We start from the raw sequence: 19,512 nt of genomic DNA, 5'->3' as shown, positions 1-19,512 counted from the left end.
TTTCCCTTCAGGTTGTCGAGGTATCTGTTGCCATGACGCAGTGATTCTGGAGCTGTTTGCTGGCCGGAGGAACACAGCGGTCACAGCTGGACCTGTGTGCACGTGTGATTGTGTGTGGACAGTCGGCCAGCTCAGGATATTTGCTCTCTCTCCCGCTATCTTCTCCATTCACTTTCTGATCCCTTCTGTCATCGCTTGCGTCCATCCTCGCTCCGCTTCATCCTCTTATTCTTCTGTCCTGTTGTTTCAATAACCTCCTGCTCACAGAGGAGGGTGAGAAAGGCAAACTTTCCCACTCGTTTCATCTTCTCATCAGCCCTCTGTCCATCAGTCTCCTCCGGCTACAGGCCAAACACGGCTCAGTGTCTTCTCCCCGGCATTCCTGCTGCTCCAGCTCACGATCTCAGGACTGTCGCCTTTTTGGTTTCTAAATTTAGAAATGTTGCTTTGAGGTTTCTTTTTAAAATCTCTTGGGGATATTGAAAATATAATAAAATAAAAATAGCTCTAACTTGTGTTGTTTAATTTGTCCTGGGCGTAGTAACCATTAATCTCAGTCCTGAGGACCAACCGCAGGATTTTCCTTTAATAGCACAGCGTTGTCCAAACAGTTGGAGTAAAACTTTGTTTTAAATCTTCTGTAAATAAGAAGGGGAGGTTTCTGAGAACAAATCATTCCAACTTCATGGGAACCCTGCATTAAAACAGGGTATTACAAATACTGAAACCCCTCAAACGCTGAGGTGGCCACCCAGACGTGTTCATGTCCTGCAGGAAACGAGCGCCACAGCTGAAACAGCTGAGACAACGGGACGCTTGGAGCTTTATTCTCATTTACAATTTTATTTGGAGCTACAGTCTTTTTGACCATTTAAGTTCATGCATTTAAAAATTGTTCTACTTTAGTTGTTTGTTAAATTGCATTAAGGTCATTTAATTTTGTTTCTTTGTGTCGGCAGTGATGAGGGACGGATCGCTGCTGGGACTTGTTAAAGTTCAGTTTAGTGCTTAATGGAGATGTACAACGGTTTTAGTACGGAAGAGTATTAGGGCCATGCAGGAGAAAAAATATTTGAGAGGGGAAGATTTTTTTTTATTGTGCACTTCGAGAAAAAAAGTCGAAATGCAGAGAAAAAAGTTAAAATGTCGAGATTCATGTTGAAGTACAATTTCGAGAAAAAAGTTGAAATGTTGATAAAAAAGTCCAAATTTCGTGAATAAAGTTGAAATGTTGAGGAAAAAATGTTGACTTTATTCTTGAAATTGTATTTCAACATTAATCTCGACATTTTGACTTTTTTCTCAAAGTGCACAATAAAAAAAAATCTTCCCCTCTCAAATATTTTTTCTCCTGCATGGCCCTAATACTCATCCGTATTTTAGAGAGTTGGAGCTCTTTTTGTCTGTTTTTTTTTCACCTAAATTGTCACAAAAGTCTGTTCTCTTATTTATTTATTGCAGAATAAACTGCTTTTGCAAATAAACGTTTCTTTTGAAAGCATTTAAGACTGTTGCCAATGTTCTCTGAAGTCAATGCTCCCACACATTCCCCCCAACGTCAGACCAAAGGAGTTAAAAAAGAAAACCAGGAGGACGGAGAGCTGCGTCTCAGAGCCCACAGGCCTCGGCCAGTGAGTTACATGTTGAGTGTTTGAAAGGAGACGGGGCATGTCTGATTTGGTTGGCATGGTTACCAGGAGAAATCCTCTCCACCTCAACAGAGGTCTAAAAAACGCTTCTGAGAAACACACTTCCTAAGAGTGAAGAAGTTAAAGTCAGAACCTTTCATGAGCTGAGGCAAGTTATACAGAAAACATGGAGTCACAAGGTTTCTTTGATATGTTTTGTTTTTGACTTCATCTTATTTAAATACGGAAAGGCACCGTGAATAACGTTATGTAATGTTTGGGTTGTATTCTCTAACACTGATAGTAAGACCAACTACGAGAAGATAAAGAGAAAAGATTGAATTAAAAAAGAGTTTAGGAAATGTTGCAATGTTGCCCGTTAATACCGCTGCAGAGGGGCATCAGTCTGGAGGGGTCGTGGTCGACTCCAGCATCATCTTCTGACTCTGACTCACTCGTTCACCGATTCTCCTCCTCGACCTCCACAAAGGTCAGCAGACAGAGTCTGGGCAACAACACAGTTAATATTTAATAGGCCTAGTCTGGTCCCATCCCCAGCTCGGTACACAAACACACTGGGAATGGCTGAGAAAAGAGTTTGAGAGGATGACGCTAAAGTATTACTCAGACATGATAGTACTTAAACATTAATGGCTTCATCCATATGTAATTCTGTTACTCAGACGTGGTCTCGTTCCCATGAACATGATTCTTTCATGATTTTCCCATGAAAGAAAGAGACCTAGCGCAGAGATATTTGTCGTATTCACTAGACTGGATAGTAAATCAAGTGAGATATAAAACAATGATAACAATAATTGTCGATTTGTTGAGAGACAAAACAGCAACAGAATCACCAGAACCTCCTCAAACCACAATTGCTAAATCCCGTTCTGCAGGACAACTTTGGTACAGTCAGCCTTCTCCTATCAGAGCTGTAAACTCTGGAACTCACTGAATCAGAAATTAAATCCATCTTCACATGTTCATCACCAAAACTAAAACCTGGTTAAAGGAAAATCTAAACTGTACTCATCTGTGAATAGTGTGTATATTTGTGTGGGAGAGTGAGTGAGGGAAGGTTTTATATCATGTAAATGCAATATTGCATTATTGTATTATTGAATTGTATGGTCTTTTTAATAAATATATGAATTTTATATTGTACTCCAATGTTGTGGAAGAGCCCAACTGGGGACTGGAGTTGAGAATTAGCACTATCTATAAACTCAATCAAATCAAATCCCTTCCTGGTCTCAACAAGTCTAAAGATGCTCACAGACCTCTTTCACATCCCACTGCATAAAATGGTAAAATCCTCCACCAATAACATCCTCCCCCAGTGTTCAGCGCTCAGCGGTTCTTGTGTGGCGATCGTCCCGCAGTCTCTCAAACTCTGCAGCTATGCAGCCCTTCATTTCACATTAAAACAAACTCGTCCATGTTAAAGAACCCGCAGCCAGACCTGTGGAGATCTAGACCCCGTACACACGTAGCCGGGTATCTGCTAAACCGAAGATATTTTCCTACGTTTGGACCTGTCATCCACATGAAAACGCAAATAAACGAATGTTTAAAAAAACTCCGGGCAAAGTAAAGATTTTTGAAAACTCAGTTTATGTAGATGCGTGTAGACAGAGACAACCAGAGTTTTGCGTTTTCGAATGTCACATTATGCTCCAAAACAACAACAAATCTGCTCTGACGTGCGACCTTTGTTTACTACAGAACTGCAGATGATCCAGCATCTGTCCTCCAAGCTATTTATTAAATAAATGGTCTCTGGTCTTGACCACCGTTTACTGCGTTACATCGACGCAGAGCCTACGCCGTAGGGTACGCGGCGACGCGCAGCCCTACGCCGTACCCTATGGCGCAGCATACGGTGTAGGCTACGGCGTAGGCTACGGCGTAGGCTACGGCGTAGGCTACGGCGTAGGGCTGCGTCGATTTAACGCGGCAGCTCCGTGGCGGGACAAGGGGGGACTCGGGCTCGTTACCGGGAAGGAGACGCATCTCCCGGGGAAGCTGCGCCGTGGAGGCCGGCCCGAAGGAACAGATGATCTACAGGTTTGGAATGCTTATGAATGTGGTCGAAAACGAAGATCTTCAGTTATGTGTGGAAGGTTTTTTTTTTTAAAACGATGTAATGTGGATACAAATTATTTTTATAAACGGAGGGGGGAAATATTCAGTTTTAAAAATACCCGGCTACGTGTGTACATAGCCCTAATGTCTAGATTTTAAAAAAGGATCCACGACATACCGCTGGATGAAATAACACCCTGGTAAATGCATCTTTATCTTAGGTTTTTGCTTGTAACATACGATGTAGCAGCCTAAATGTTCTCTGCAGTCGAATTAAAACCGACTCATGAGAACATGTTATTTTATTAGCAAATAAATGAATACATCCCTCCAAATGAAATCTGCCATGAAACTCGTTACTGATATCATGCCAGATTGATACCTGGGGCCTGTACTACGAAGCGGGATTTGGGTTTAGCGAGGTAACTTCAGGTTTAACCCTGGGTTTTCAGGACTACGACGGTGGTTCACTTCTCACCGGGGTACATCACCATGGTAACTTATGCTGAACAGCTAACCTGCTCCGGAGCAGGTTATGTTCCAGATACAGATCGCCGGGTATAAAAGCACCGCCCACTGACCAATCAGCTCTCTTGGAAAATGGCATGCCCTTTCGAAGAGAATCCAGTGGAGCTTGGTGCGCGGATCGTGAGAGGATCCCTCCGAAGAGAACGCGTATTCAGGGACCACCAAAACCCCTTTGCTTTCCCTGATGAGTACTGAACGATCCAAAAAAAAAGGAAAAAAAGAAAAAAGAGGTGGAGGAGAAAATAAAAAATAAATCAATCAATGAATAAATAGAACAAATCATCACCCAAAATCCGATGTACAGTCAATCCAAAACTAATACCAATTAAATAAATAAATCAAGAAGAAATCAAAAAGAAGATGCATTTGTAAGGGGATAGGAAAAAAGGGATTTTCAATTTCGTCCCTCGAACATTCAAGTCACTTTAAAATACTAAATACCCCCCTCCTGAAAAAATAAAAAATTAAATAAAATAAATAAATAAACCCAATTCTTTGGTACAGCATCAGCACAAGTTATCGGCCAACAACAATAGTTATAGAACCAATATATACAGGACTGTCTCAGAAAATTAGAATATTGTGATTTTCTGTAATGCAAACACAAAAACAAAAAAATGTCATCCATTCTGGATTCATTTCAAATCAACTGAAATATTGCAAGCCTTTTATTATTTTAATATTGCTGATCATGGTTTACAGTTTAAGATTAAGATTCCCAGAATATTCAAATATATGTTTATATCCCTATGAATTTACACATTTATACAGTCAGCGATCTTTTGCCAGCTGTCTTTCCTGCATTTTGCAGCTGCAACTGTGTTGCTTTTTGCCTGTATTATATGCCTATACTCATCATATTTCCGTAAAATTATTGTTTGCTCTTCGCTACTGAACTAAGCGGCTCTGACAGCGGACTTCTCCATGCTTGCGATTGGTCATGCGCTGAAAACACCGCCCCTTTTATGTGCACGCGCTCATATCCAGATTGGAGAAACCTGGGTTGATATACCGAGTTGATAACCACCGTCGTGTGACCGCTTAGCGTGATTGCAATTGTCCCGCTTAGTGAATCTGGATAAGGAAAAGATATCCTGGATATGTTGAACTTGCTTCGTAGTACAGGCCCCTGGAGCGAGCAGGTAAAGACAATCTGGGAAGTTCTTTGCTGAGTTAAAAGTGTTTTATTTCTGAATCCCCAAGTTTACATCAACATTTCCACAGATTCCTTGTGTTGATCACAGAGCAGCAGGAACAGAGCTCAGTCTGAGAGGACAGAAACCCGACTAAAGCAGCATGTTGTACAAGTACACACGAGGAGCCAGCTGTTCACCTTGAACAGACGAACACGCCGCTCACACGTGCTCGCTGTTATCCAGAGGAAACACACACCACAGACGGGCTACACACACACCTACACACAAACCTTGTACTTGGAAAAAGCACGTTGGCGCTCATTCTCTTCATTCAGGAGAGTTCATGACCTTACAGCACCGAGGAGGCTGTCGCCATGGCAACAGCACTAACGCAGCCTCTCCCGCAGGTTAAACACTATTCTTTGTTCCAGCGTTAATGTAAATGTGATGGTTTAAAACACTTTCCAGTCATTTCAAATGTTTGATGTGTTTTATATGTCGCTTGAAAGTGTCGGTCACCAACCACCAGGGTACGGTGGCCGAGACCCGCCATTGCTGCAAATGAAAAAAACACTGCAAATATAAAGAACACCTGCTGCAAATAAAATAAACGCCGCTGCAAATAAAAAAGGAAATGACGCAAATAAAAAAGCCACAACGGAAGTGAATTACCGGGGACTATTTTTGCTGATGCACCAGTGTTTTTTACGTGAGAGGAGAAGAAGAAGACGAACAGGACGTAAGTGAAAAGGAAGAAATAAGAAGATAGAGGAATAAGAAGAAGAACGAATGAGAAAATAATTGAAAAGGTTAGTGTTCAACGTCGCTACGTGTCATTTTTAATGTGTTAGGCCCTAAAAACACTGGTGCATCGGCAAAAATAGTCCCCGGTAATTCACTTCCGTTGTGGCTTTTTTATTTGCGGCAGGGTTTCTTTATATTTGCAGCGTTTCTATTATTTGCAGAAGCGTTTGTTTTTATTTGCAGCGTTTATTTTATTTGCAAAGCGTTTATTTTATTTGCAGCAGCGTTTCTTTTTATTTGCAGCATTTCTTTTATTTTCAGCAATGGCGGGTCTCGGCCACCGTACCCGGGAGCAGAGCGCTTGACTAAAGAACCCCGAATGCAGATGAGGTGGAGGTGACGACGGAAACACAACAAGGAACAAGAATCAGAGTAAACAGGTGAGGAAGGATGAGATTGAATTTGAGTCAACGGAAATAGGACAAGTGAGCGAGACCTGCTCTTCCTCAGGAATATCAGCCGTCGTGTCATTCCTGCCTGTTTGACGTTAACGTTTCCTCCCGTCATGCATTTCCATCGTTGTGAGCTTTACACTGGATGGATGTGACGGAAAAGGGTCGATGGTCTATTAAATCCACCTCCTACAAACACAAACGCAGACACGCAGCGGGCAGGATGAAAACAGCCGAGTGTCTGTTGGGAAAGTCTGTCCACACCACAGAATGTCCTAGCCAGAGTAAAGGTCTCACCACACACAGTGGGGAGCAGCCCACAGTCCCCGCTGCAACAAAACTACAATTCTGGGAAAATTCCTCTCTCCTGTTCACAGACGTGGCCGTTTGGAGCCGTACAGATAATGTCAATATAGAAATGCATGCATTTGCAAATGGACTGCACATCCTCGGCTCATATCTGTTGGGAGCGTCGGGTTTCAGCGTGAGCTTAGAGCTTAGATTGAACTGTAATCACGCTCTCAATAAAACCGGCCCTCCTTTACTCGCCCTTTGGGAGTGGACGTACGGGAAGGCTGATTGTTTTAGTTTCACAGTACATTAACTCACAAACCGACTCTGCCGAAGGCACGAAACACCAACACCCTACAATGAAAAGCTGCTGCTGTTAGTGACATCATTTAAGAAAAAGAACAAATAAGTCTGAAGCGGCCTGCATTAATATATATTAAATCAACTAAGGACAACCATCAGCCATGAACTGAAGGCCCGTCCACGCCGCTCCTGCATTTACATGAATCTGAATCTACAAGTACGTGAACTCATCTCTGTCAGAACAGACAGATATAAACTTGCTGGGATGATAACACACACACACACACACACACACACACACACACACACACACACACACACACACACACACACACACACACACACACACACACACACACACACACCACTCTGAGTTGATGCATTCATCACTAGTCTTTTTACTACTCTTGATAGTCGTCAGAAATGGCATGGTTCACATCACCAGATCCTTCTTCTGAATAGCAAACAACTCAACTAAAGACGGGCTAAATCATATTTGTGTCATACTGTGTTTGTCTATTGTGTCTTGGATCCAATGGAATCCGAGGTTATGACACAATAATGCAGAAATCTTCTTCTCAGTCTGCAGTAACAGCAAGTGCATCCAACCTGATCTCACAGAAATCCGTGAAATGCCCACGACCTCTCACCACTATTTTCCGTGGCACCAACATGGAAATGGTATAATTCCGTGTGAGCACCACGGATATTGTACCATGCAAAGTCAATGGGATCCATTGTCGTGATATATACACAGATTAATACATTATTATTATGTATATATTATTCTTTATTATAGTGAGTTTTTGACGTGCAAGTTTCTGTTTGTTACTGTCAGTTTGTAAAAGCATGTTTTTAATGCTGTTTTAACAGTGTTTTAATGGTGTTTTGATGATTTTTAACAGTATTTTGAACCAGGAAGTGGAGACAGGCAATATTTAAATTCATTGTTTTAACCATTCTCCCATTCCGTCAAACACAGGGAATTTCCTGGGTTTCCCCTCTAGGTCATAGAGTGACGAGCAGAGATCAATACATAATAATAATGTAATAATCCATGTATATATCACGACAACGGATCCTATTGACTTTGCATGGTACAATATCCGTGGTGCTCACACGGAATTATACCATTTCCGTGTTGGTGCCACGGAAAATAGTGGTGAGAGGTCGTGGGCATTTCACGGATTTCTGTGAGATCAGGTTGAGGGCATCTGTACTCTGGACTCTTTCATTTAAAATGATCCAGTTGTATATCTTTAAGTACTCAAAGTATTTACCAGAAGATCAATACAGGGATGTACATGGGAAACAACATTTTTAAATCCATTCCCTACCTGAAACCCATCATGTAACAGGACAGAAGCAGACAACTGAAAAATAGTGTAAATGCAAGATAATTTCCCGATTTCTCATTTCATGTGCAGAAATGAAGCTCTCCTCCCTCAGAGATGCAGATCTGTGCAACAAGCGCACAAAGGGACAACGAAACGCTGCTTTACACAGGACGGGGATGTAAACTGCACTAATGGACAGGCAGACAATTACACGTACACACACGTCATTTTACGTCTTACACGGAGACATTATCCTTTCCTTTGTCTCATTTGAAGTCAAATTAATCAGATAAAATGCGCAGCAACATTTTGGCTAACCTCCAAACAGCCGCAGCCGGCGTCTGTCACCAGCTCCACCAGACTTACACTGTTAATTAGTTACACTCACACGCCAATCATCCGCTCTAATGAGGACAGCGCTGCCATTCTGGCTAATGAGACACACTCAGCAAGTGTCTTCAGGGAAAGTTAACTGCAAGGACACACAAGAAAAGACACATTAAATCAGGAGCGTGCGTGCACACATACACATTATTCTCTGTATTCTTGTATTTGTGCAGACAGCGCTGGCTTCGGCCCACTCATCTGCATCTGTGAACTTCTTTACTTCACAAGTAAACCATAACTTCATTTCCTCACGGCGATAACTGACAGCACATGTGATGCAAACAGCCGTAAAAAAGCCCCGTACTGCCCTCATGTGAATGAAGTGGCTCTGCTCCATCATTAACAGCCACTTAAATTCAGTCTTTAGGGGGTTTCTTATGCTGTCTAGCAATAAGACTGAAACATTGCACATTTTCCCACAAAACGATACAGTTCTAATGAGGTATCTGTGAAATGAATCGATCAAAGCACCCCAAGGATCGCTCTTTCCACCTTCTGTTTCACCCTGTATAAAGGGAACTTTTCAGGCCAGCTTCTGTGCCTGTCCCTTTAAATGCAAATGAGCATCTTATGTAGCCCAGAAATCTAGATGGCTAGCAAATTTAAATTTGCTTAGCGAGTATGTCTAACAACCCTCCGTTGGAGTTCATTAAATGTGGCCAAAAGTCTTGGAGAGCCAATCAAATCAGTCTATCCGTGTGGAGAGTCTGCGGGCCTAATATGATGTCAACAGAGCGGCAACGTAATCTGTATGTAAACAGTGTAAGATGGATCAATTTCAGACGCTACATCTCTCTAGATGTGAGTTTGATCGACCAGGCTACCTCTTATCTGCTCTCCCCTCCACGCTACAGAGATATCCACACACCCCTCTACGGCCAACAGAAGAATGAAGAGGAGAAGAAAAATGTAAACCACAGATGCTACTTGCTTTGTTTGTTTTTTTTTAAATATACACCTATAAAATAACCCCCCTCCATATATTATATTGGATAATATGTATTGGATATATTGGTGTGATGTGACAGAAAGACCTGAATCGACTCGTCGGTGCATCCATTGTTTTCCCGTACTCTCTAACTGTATCAAAGGTACTCGTAGCAAAATGTCTCTGGTCAAAGCGCATGAGCATGAGTTGTGGTAACATGATTTAACTTCACGTGAGAGGGCTGAACGTAATTTCCTGCTTTTTGATACCCAATCATCGGAGACCACCCACCAGGTGGCCCCTCTAGGACGGAGAACAGCCCTCTCCTGCAGGGCCGGTTTTTGGCCCCCTAAAGGATCCTGAAGTCCACGTTACAGGGCCGTTCCTGGTAATGGAAAAGCGTCTAACCGGCCCTGAAAAATCATGCATCGTGCATGGGGGGAGTCTTGCCAGTCAATGTATGAAAGAGACTGATGCAGGCTACAGTTTTGACTTTAGTTTAGGCAGCTAGTTTAGGCAGCTAACAAGCAACATAATCTCCCCTCCCCCCGATACGTGAGACTGGTGAAGACTGTAAATCAAAAACAATAACCAATACTGTTATCTTGGAATTTAACTAAGCAACAAAAACATGATTAGCTCACATTCAGTACTTATCCCGTTCCACTCCCCGTTTGGGGGACCCTACTGCAGGACGTAGGCTGGAGCTTACAGGGTCATGGCTGGTTTGGACTCACTTACGTCTGCTGGTCGGGTCATTTAACTAGTAGCACCATTACTGCCGACGTGAGGAAATCAACCCCATAACTCTCCACGGCCGTATCTGCTGTTACGATGAGCTAAGTGACCAAAGAATCATACCACATTAAGTTAGAAATGTTGATTTTAATCTATGGATTTTTCCAGATGACCAGTTGATATTGATCTCTTTAACGCGAGTTTAGCTGCCAGCTTTGTGCCACCCCAGGTTGGTTAAGCAGCAACTCAAAATGAAGTTGATCAACAGGTATCTTTCGTCATCGGCTGACAAGAAATAATAACTGAGCACGTTCATTGCCTTCCAACTTTGGCCATGATAACCATCTTTGGACCTCTGGAATCATTTGACTCTGTCCAGTCATCCCACAGCTGTCCAGATGAGGAAATTGATAGGTAAGTCCTGATGTGACGTAGGAACAGCATCAAAATCAGAACAACTCATCTCCTCCCATGCATCCAGACTGGGGCACCGTACTGGACTGAGTGGTTTCATGGGACGTTTTCATGGTCTGGTAGACATCCCGGATACCAAAAAGTCATGCTTAAGCCTTAAAAAAGGGAATTTTCTATGATACATCCCCTTTAAATGTTGTCAGATTCTCATTCGGAAGGAGACGTGGTCCCCAGTTTATCCTTTGTGGTGAAGAACTTTTACTTCCTGTTATCTGGAAGGACTTGAAGAATACTGGCCTTGGCGACTCTGGCCAGGTGCCTAGCAAAATAGAAGTGGTTGCAGTTCCCCGCCCTCCAAAAGTTCACCAGGTGCGGCGTTTTGGAGGCGTTAACCAAAATAACCTTGTAAAAATTAAAACCAATGTACATTTGGTACCAATTACAGACCGGAAAATTAGATGCGGACTACTAAATATACGATCATTAAGCTCTAAGTCTCTGTTAGTAAATGATATAATTACAGAGAGCAGGAGTGATATTTTCTGCTTAACAGAAACATGGTTACAGGAGGAAGAGTATGTTAGTTTGAATGAATCAACTCCGCCCGGCTACTTTAATCATCACATTCATAGAAGCATGGGCTGAGGCGGAGGAGTCGCAGCAATTTATAACTCCAGTCTCCAAATAAAAATTGAACCTAAGTGCAATTATAATACATTTGAAAGCCTCATGCTTGGTCTGAAATTTCCGAGCTGGAAATCAGAGAAGCCAGTTGTGTTAGTGGTAGTGTACCGGTCCCCTGCTGGTGCGTATCTAGAGTTTTTGTCTGAATTTTCAGATTTCCTTTCTGGATTATTGATCAGCACAGATAAATTCATCATAGTGGGTGATTTTAACATTCATATGGATGTTGAAAGCGATAATCTTAAATTAGCCTTTGATTCTCTTCTAGAATCAATGGGTATCTCACAAAAAGTGGATAAACCGACGCACTGTTTTAATCATACTCTCGATCTCGTTCTCACCTACAGTGTTGAAACTGATGGTCTGTTGGTGTCACCTGTAAACTCCCTTTTATCCGACCATTACTTAATAACATTTGAATTTAATTTTGTTGATGTTGAAGTGCAAAATAGGAGGTATTATTTTAGCAGATGTTTGTCTGATGAAGTTATTGTTAAATTTAGGGAGGCCATTGCTTATCTTACGACAGTGCGAAATAGTGATGTAGTCGAGGCCAGTGACCTGGGTTCTACCTCTGCAGATGTTGATTTCCTTGCTAGTAACACTGCTGATTTGTTGCATTCAGCTTTAGATGAAGTTGCTCCTTTGAAAAGGAGGGTTTCTAGCCACAGGAGCTTAACTCCCTGGTATAATTCAGATATTCGCATGTTGAAACAAAACGTGCGTAAAATGGAAAGGAAGTGGTACTCTTGTAGGTCTGTAGACTCTCATCGTGAATGGAAAGATATTCTAATAGTATATAAAAAAGCCATTCGCAAAGCCAGAACAGCTTATTATTCAACGTTGATAGAGGATAACAAAAGTAACCCACGTTTTCTGTTCAGCACTGTAGCCAGGCTGACAAAGAGTCACAGCTCTGTGGAGCCGAGTATTCCTGCAGCTCTCAGTAGTGAGGACTTTATGAGCTTCTTTAACAGTAAAATCACGAGAATTAGAGAAGAAATCAACCAGCCGGTTGTAGGTGTTTCTTCAGCTTTAGCGACTTCCCTAGGCTCTGACTTATCTCTAGACTGTTTTGATCCTATAGACCTCCCTGAGCTGACCTCACTCGTCAATAGAGCTAAGTCAACCACATGTATGTTAGACCCCATCCCGACTCGACTATTCAAACATATTTTTTCTCTTATTGGTACGACAATACTGGACCAAATTAACCTATCCCTAAGTTTAGGATATGTACCACAGGTTTTCAAAGTTGCAGTAATTAAACCTTTACTTAAAAAACCTTCTCTTGACCCAGACACCTTAGCTAATTATAGACCAATTTCCAACCTTCCATTTGTGTCTAAAATTCTGGAAAAGGCAGTTTCAAGCCAGTTATGTGACTATTTGTATAGAAATGATCTGTTTGAAGTCTTTCAGTCAGGGTTCAGAATGCATCATAGCACAGAGACAGCACTGGTTCGAGTCACGAATGACCTTCTTATGGCCTCAGATAAGGGATTAGTGTCCATATTGGTTCTACTGGACCTCAGTGCTGCTTTTGACACTGTTGATCATGGCATTTTACTGCACAGGTTAGAGCATGTTGTTGGGATTAAAGGGACAGCTCTATGTTGGTTTAAATCATACCTATCTGACAGGTTCCAGTTTGTTCATGTACATGAGGTTTCTTCAGAACAGTCAAGGGTCTGGTATGGTGTTCCGCAGGGTTCAGTGCTAGGGCCAATCTTGTTTAGTTTATACATGCAGCCGTTGGGAAGTATAATCCAGAATCACGGCATACACTTTCATTGTTATGCTGATGATACGCAGCTCTATTTGTCTATGAAGCCGGATGAAACAGAACCGTTAGTTAAACTTCAGGCATGTCTTAGGGACATCAAGGACTGGATGTCCAGAAATTTCTTGCTTCTAAATTCAGATAAAACAGAGGTTATCATTCTTGGTCCAGAGCATCTTAGGAAGGGATTAGATGGTGTTGCGATGGCTTCCAGTGCAACTGTGAGAAACCTTGGTGTTGTTTTCGATCAGGATTTGTCGTTTAAACCATATGTCAATCAGGTTTGTAAAATAGCCTTTTTCCATCTCCGTAATATTGCAAAGATTAGGAAAATCCTCTCGCAGAGTGATGCAGAAAAACTAGTTCATGCGTTTGTATCTTCTAGACTAGATTACTGTAATGTGTTGTTAGCAGGATGTCCAAGTAACTTGCTGAATAGGCTCCAGCTGATCCAGAATGCAGCAGCACGAGTACTGACAGGAATTAGCAGGAGAGACCACGTCTCTCCAGTGTTAGCGTCGCTCCATTGGTTACCCGTAAAATTCAGAATCCAATTTAAAATTTTATTACTTGCGTATAAAGCCCAAAACGGCTTAGCTCCGCATTATTTGCAAGACCTGATAGTGCCTTATGTTCCTGTCAGAGCTCTCCGTTCTCAGAGTGCAGGTTTACTCGTAGTTCCTAGAGTATCTAAATGTAGATTTGGAGGGCGGGCGTTCTGCTATCAGGCGCCACTACTATGGAACCAACTTCCAATCTGGGTTAAGGAGGCTGACACCACCTCCACCTTTAAAACTAAACTTAAAACATTTCTGTTTAGTAAAGCCTATAGTTAGTGTTTAGTAAACCTCTAGCTGGTGTTGGTAAATCTCTAGGTAGTGTAAACTTTAGTGTGTCAGAGTCGCTCCTGTAGTTTCTTGTTCTGGCCCCCTCTTCTCCTCCCTTTTCTCTCTTTTGTCCATGTTGCAGCATCCTTTGCCGGACACCGGAACCTGCAGGTGGTCGTGGGTGGCTTGTAGCTTGCATTACGGAGCACAAGTCTTTTCCTGACCCTGCACCCCAACCTGGGACTTGCTGATTGGGCCGGAGCTTCGGGAGCTGCGTGCTGGCCTGCGGCCCCCACCCCTGGTCATCCCGTTGCTGCTTCCACCTGCCTGCTGTGCTGTTGCCGTCCCTGACCCACCAGTCTGGCCCTCGGCAGGAGGGTCCCCCCTTATGAGCCTGGTCCTGCTCAAGGTTTCTTCCCTCCTAAAGGGGAGTTTTTCTTGCCACTGTTTGGCTTAAGGTTTTTCTCCCACTAGGGGAGTTTTTACCTGCCATTGTTTATGTAATAACTGCTCGGGGGTCATGTTCTGGGTATGTGTCTCTGGAAAGCGTCTAGAGACAACTCTGTTGTATTAGACGCTATATAAATAAAATTGAATTGAATTGAATTGGCCTGCAGTTTGTGAAGTTCATTTTTCAAAAGATGCTTCCACAAGGCCTTAAAGTTGTCAGTGCTGGTGGGTTTGTGTTCAGGGAAACAGTTTTTGTGAGGGGCATTAATGCACTGATTCAAAAACAGCTTGTGGGCATTGTAACATTTCTCAACAGTAGTTGTCTTCAGCGATAATTGTCATGGTCTCTTTTCCAAGCTCCTTTTAGATAATGGAGCTCATGTAGGCTGCACTACCTCTGCAGAGCTGACATGACTCTGTAGCGTACTGTACTTCTGGGTTCTGGGTCTGACAGCAGCTCAGCTACACCAGTCGTCGTTCCGACAAAGCAATCGAATTTCACTGCAAGATCGACTGCAAGCTAAACTCAAAACGTTGCAATTAACAGTAGGTAAGACTGTGTTCAAGTTCAGCTGTGACTCTGGTGGAACTGAGAAAAAAACGTCGCTCCACAGTGTGAGGCAAAGCTGGCCCGCTGCAGTTCAGCTCCAGGTCAAGGTAAGTGTCCAGGAGTGTGTGTGTGTGTGTGTGTTTATCAACTCTCAGGGAGGTGCTGGGTGGGGAAAGCCTCCAGACAGACGGCCTCAGGGTGTCATTTAAACCTACAACGAAGCTGTTACTGGATATGAAGCGAATCCTTCATGCAGACACGCTGAGTAAAATAAAAGCGAGTAGAATGAAACAATAAAACAGAGAAAATGGAGAGACCAGAGGGCATCCTGGACTGAAACCTTCCTCAAAAGTTAATACAAAACTTCATCATCACTTCAAAGCAGTCTCCACAGATGATAACGTACTTTACTGCCTCCCATTAAAACCCTGTACTTCAGTTATAAAGGAGTCGTTTTATTGGAAAACTAGTCGAGCTCATTCACGCAAAGCCGAGCTGCTGGATGAAGTTTGTCCAAGGTTTGTCCCACTCAGTCTGAACTGCATCAGGTCACGTGTTTCCAATTACCGCTTACTAAAATACAGAAGCAATACTATAACTTCACTTAATACTCCATGCCTAAAGGAATGTGTGTTATTGTGTGTTATATGACCGACCACTGCATCACGTCAGAATGGTAACTGTGTCTTTTTCACAAGGGAAATAATACACATCCTTTCAGATGGAAGTTTAGATGCAGTTCAAGTGACTCTGATTGTACACTGTTGCTGTGAGGCGACAGAAATAATCTAAATATAGCTGTTTTAAAATAGTATATAGATATAAAAACTGCAGTAAACAGAGAGCTTTTCACAGTAACTTTCACATGTGCTAGATGTCGCTCTGCTATCAGAATCACAAAGAGACGTGATGGAGGAGGAGAGGAAGTAAAGAGAGGGAACCAGGTGCAAGGAAATAAATGAGCAATTTGTGTCAAAGAGATAAAAATGCTCAAGTAAAGAAGACAGCAGCACACAGACATATACGAGGTGGTGCTTTCCAGGGACGGAGGGTTTATAGAGTCCATCAACACAGCAGGAGGAAAAGAAATCAGTCCTGCTGGAGGTAGCGCTAATGGCTTTGTGTGTGTGTGTGTGTGTGTGTGTGTGTGTGTGTGTGTGTGTGTGTGTGTGTGTTGGTGCTGATTGATCGGACATGCCAAGTCCATCTTTGCATTCCCTGCTGGGAGCCAGAGTGTGAAAATGCCAAAACAGCAAAAAAGCAAATAATCAGGACAGACAAGCTCATGAACGAACACACACATCCCTTTTCTCTCCAAGCGTCGTCTCGCACTCACGCCTGATGTCGCCCACTTCCACACGCAAACACGTTCACACCCTGTCTGCAGTTAGGGCTATTTTTCAGGATGTTTATCCAGTTTACTTCTTTATTCACAAGAAATAAGAGTGTCCCCTAAATATACCACAACCAAAACACACGAACATGCACACGCTGGTCCAAAAAGCCGTGGCCGTCGAGAGTGGATCAGTCGATGAGGAAATCTAATCAGAGCTCAAATGCTGTTGTTATTTTAGCATTTTTTCAAGCCCTCCTCGAGCAGTGTTTGGGTGAGTGTTTCCAGGCAGTAACACACTCCCAAACTGCCGCTACAAACCTACTTTTACAACAAAGACTCGCGAGCAGTTTGTCCGAGACGCATTTTATCCTCACAGAAACCAACCGGGTCCAGGTTTTCAGTTGTTAAAGAGAAAAGAGCCCTTTGTTGCGTGTTCAGATGTGACATTCAGGCTCAGCTCTTCCAGCAGGATTTGTGGCGCTCATGCTGTGCACGGGGAGACTGACTGTAGTGTTTTCTGGGTGAGAAAAATAGGTCAACTTTTGACCACAAAAACAGCGAGTACACAGCCTGAAGCAGCCGGAAAGGTTTGCTGCACCACCGTGTGTGTGATGGCTCGCTTCTACGGCCCTAAAAACCCGAGTGTAAACATATCTGCAACCTTAAAAAAAGAAAAGGTGTGTCGTTAATTCATAAAAACCAAGCAAAAATATTTAAAAAAAGAAAATGATGGTGTAATTTCATGAAAGAAACTAAATGATTTGGTTTTACTTTTCGAGCAATGCGACACGCTTCTGTATGTTTTCACTGCAAACACGTGCATGCCCCTGAAACAGGAAGGTGAACCTTGCCAGGAGCTGACATGGTGCAGAACCAGGCCCGGGGTACGGAGGGAACACATGTAGCACATTTACTGACAACATGTAAGGAAGTAGAGGCGCTAGATTTAAAGCAGAGGAAGGAAAAGCTGCACTCACAGTCGAGACAGGCCTTCATTCTTCTGGAACAGCAGCTCTGGAATCTGCGTGAGGCGATTCCTGTTGAGGCGACTACAGAAGAAAAGCAGGATCAAATGTGTAATTTACTCTCAGAACGGTGAGAATCGTTATCACCAGTGTTCAGAAACTTGTCAATGAGTTCATGAAGTAGAATGTGGAATGCTCACAGTCTTTCCAGCTCCTTCATCTCATCAAACACTCCTCTCTCAATGTTGCTGATCTGGTTCTCCATCAGGTGACTACATGAAGGAAATAAGGACAAAAAAGCTCAAATTAAATCTTTTATTGTTTGAATATTCGACCATGAGAAAAAACAATCAAGTCTGTACTCTGAGTAAATGTCAACATGACTGTGTGACATGAGTTTACCTTTCAAATACGTAAAACAGCCATGAAAACTGGATTAACCTTTGCGTGAATATTAACACAATTACAACACTCTTGAATGAATGAATTAATGAATGAATGAATGAATTAATTAATTTTTATTTCGAACATGTATATAAAATGAAAGTAAAAATAAAAAGATAAACATTTACATCTTCATATTCACATATGTTCGAAAAAAAGGAGTAGGAAGAAGTTTACACTTTTTCCCAGTTCCTACCCCTTTATAACTCTATGGATTTACATTATTGCTATTATTATATCTACACAATATCCATATAAATATAATCTATATAAATACTACGTAAACATACCTATTATTACGTAATTATCCATATATAAGTACCGTATATAGACAATATAATTATATAATATAATATAATAATATAATAATTAATTAATTAATTAATTAATTAATTAATTAATTAATTAATTATTAATTATTATTATTAATAATTAATGGCGCCACCATTCTGTTAATATAATAATATAATATAATGCAATTATAGACAATATAATTATTACATAAATATTATATCAATATCTAGAAAATACAAATATTATATATATCTATATAAATAATCACTATATAAACTACATAAATATCCCTATAAATATATATATGCTACATACCCAACAAATATATAACATATATTATATAATTTTAACTAACCCTCTCAACAGATCTCAACTCTTCACGATTTCATGACTCAAAATGAGATTAAAAAGCTTCAGTGTGTATTTTGTTGGGTTTGATGTTGGGATCTGTTTCGTGAAAACTGTTTTTAGACTCCAGCATTGCATACTGGTGTAATACTGGAAGCTCTGCTGACAGGGACAGGCCCCGGGCTCCCCAAGGGCCGTTAATCTGTTTGGAAAAGGCCTCTGGAGATTAGTAGTATAAACCATGCCCTCCCTTCAACGCATCGCGTCCATCATTGACACTCAGGAAAGTCCCAACCCTCAGCTTAACGCAGGAAAGCGTCCGTCGTCCAGCATCACCAGAGGGCACTGCGTTTCCAGGCCAAAAGGTCAGGGCTAAGCCACGCCCGGGAGTAAATCTGACCCACGCTGACACTGAACAAGCACTGCGGGCGGCTCAAGTGTCACCACTGAGCTAAGGCATCATTCTGTGCCCTCCGGCTCTGGCGGGCAGCGTGGCTCTGATTCCCACATTCCTAGCAGACCTACAACCAGCGAAGAAATGTGGGAAAAAAAGCTCTTTAAATATGAGCAGCTGCTCCGTCAACAGTGAGGCTGACAGTGATGATGAACAGGACGGCTCTCGCCTCCAGCGGCTCCGTCTGCAGCTCCCTCGCATAAACACCTGAAGCACGTCGGAATGATGCTGAAGAGAAGCAACAATTTCTCTAATGGCTTTGTCTTTATTGCTGTGCAGATAACGTGAACCCAACATGTTGAGTGTTTTTTAATAATACACATAAATGTTTGCATTTCAGGCCTGAAACGCAGTCCAGAAATGTTCAGTTTCAACCACTTTAATTACAACTTCCTCCATGTTT

General features: G+C 42.1%; 1 protein-coding gene across 1 annotated transcript in view; it reads right to left on the bottom strand.

The window, feature by feature from the left end:
* Window positions 1-19,512, bottom strand: part of slit1b (slit homolog 1b (Drosophila)) — a 113,300-nt gene that overhangs the window by 71,180 nt on the left and 22,608 nt on the right. Inside the window, exons 3-4 of the mRNA XM_061727672.1 lie at window positions 17,770-17,841; window positions 17,582-17,653 (exon numbers count right to left, since the gene is read on the bottom strand). Of these exons, the coding sequence (XP_061583656.1) occupies window positions 17,582-17,653; window positions 17,770-17,841 (144 nt within the window). The remainder of the gene's footprint in view (window positions 1-17,581; window positions 17,654-17,769; window positions 17,842-19,512) is intronic.

The sequence above is a fragment of the Cololabis saira genome, chromosome 1, assembly GCF_033807715.1.
Source record: "Cololabis saira isolate AMF1-May2022 chromosome 1, fColSai1.1, whole genome shotgun sequence".
NCBI classification, from domain to species: domain Eukaryota; kingdom Metazoa; phylum Chordata; class Actinopteri; order Beloniformes; family Belonidae; genus Cololabis; species Cololabis saira.
Note: the sequence above shows the minus strand (reverse complement) of the source record. Positions and strands in the feature narration are given on the sequence as shown.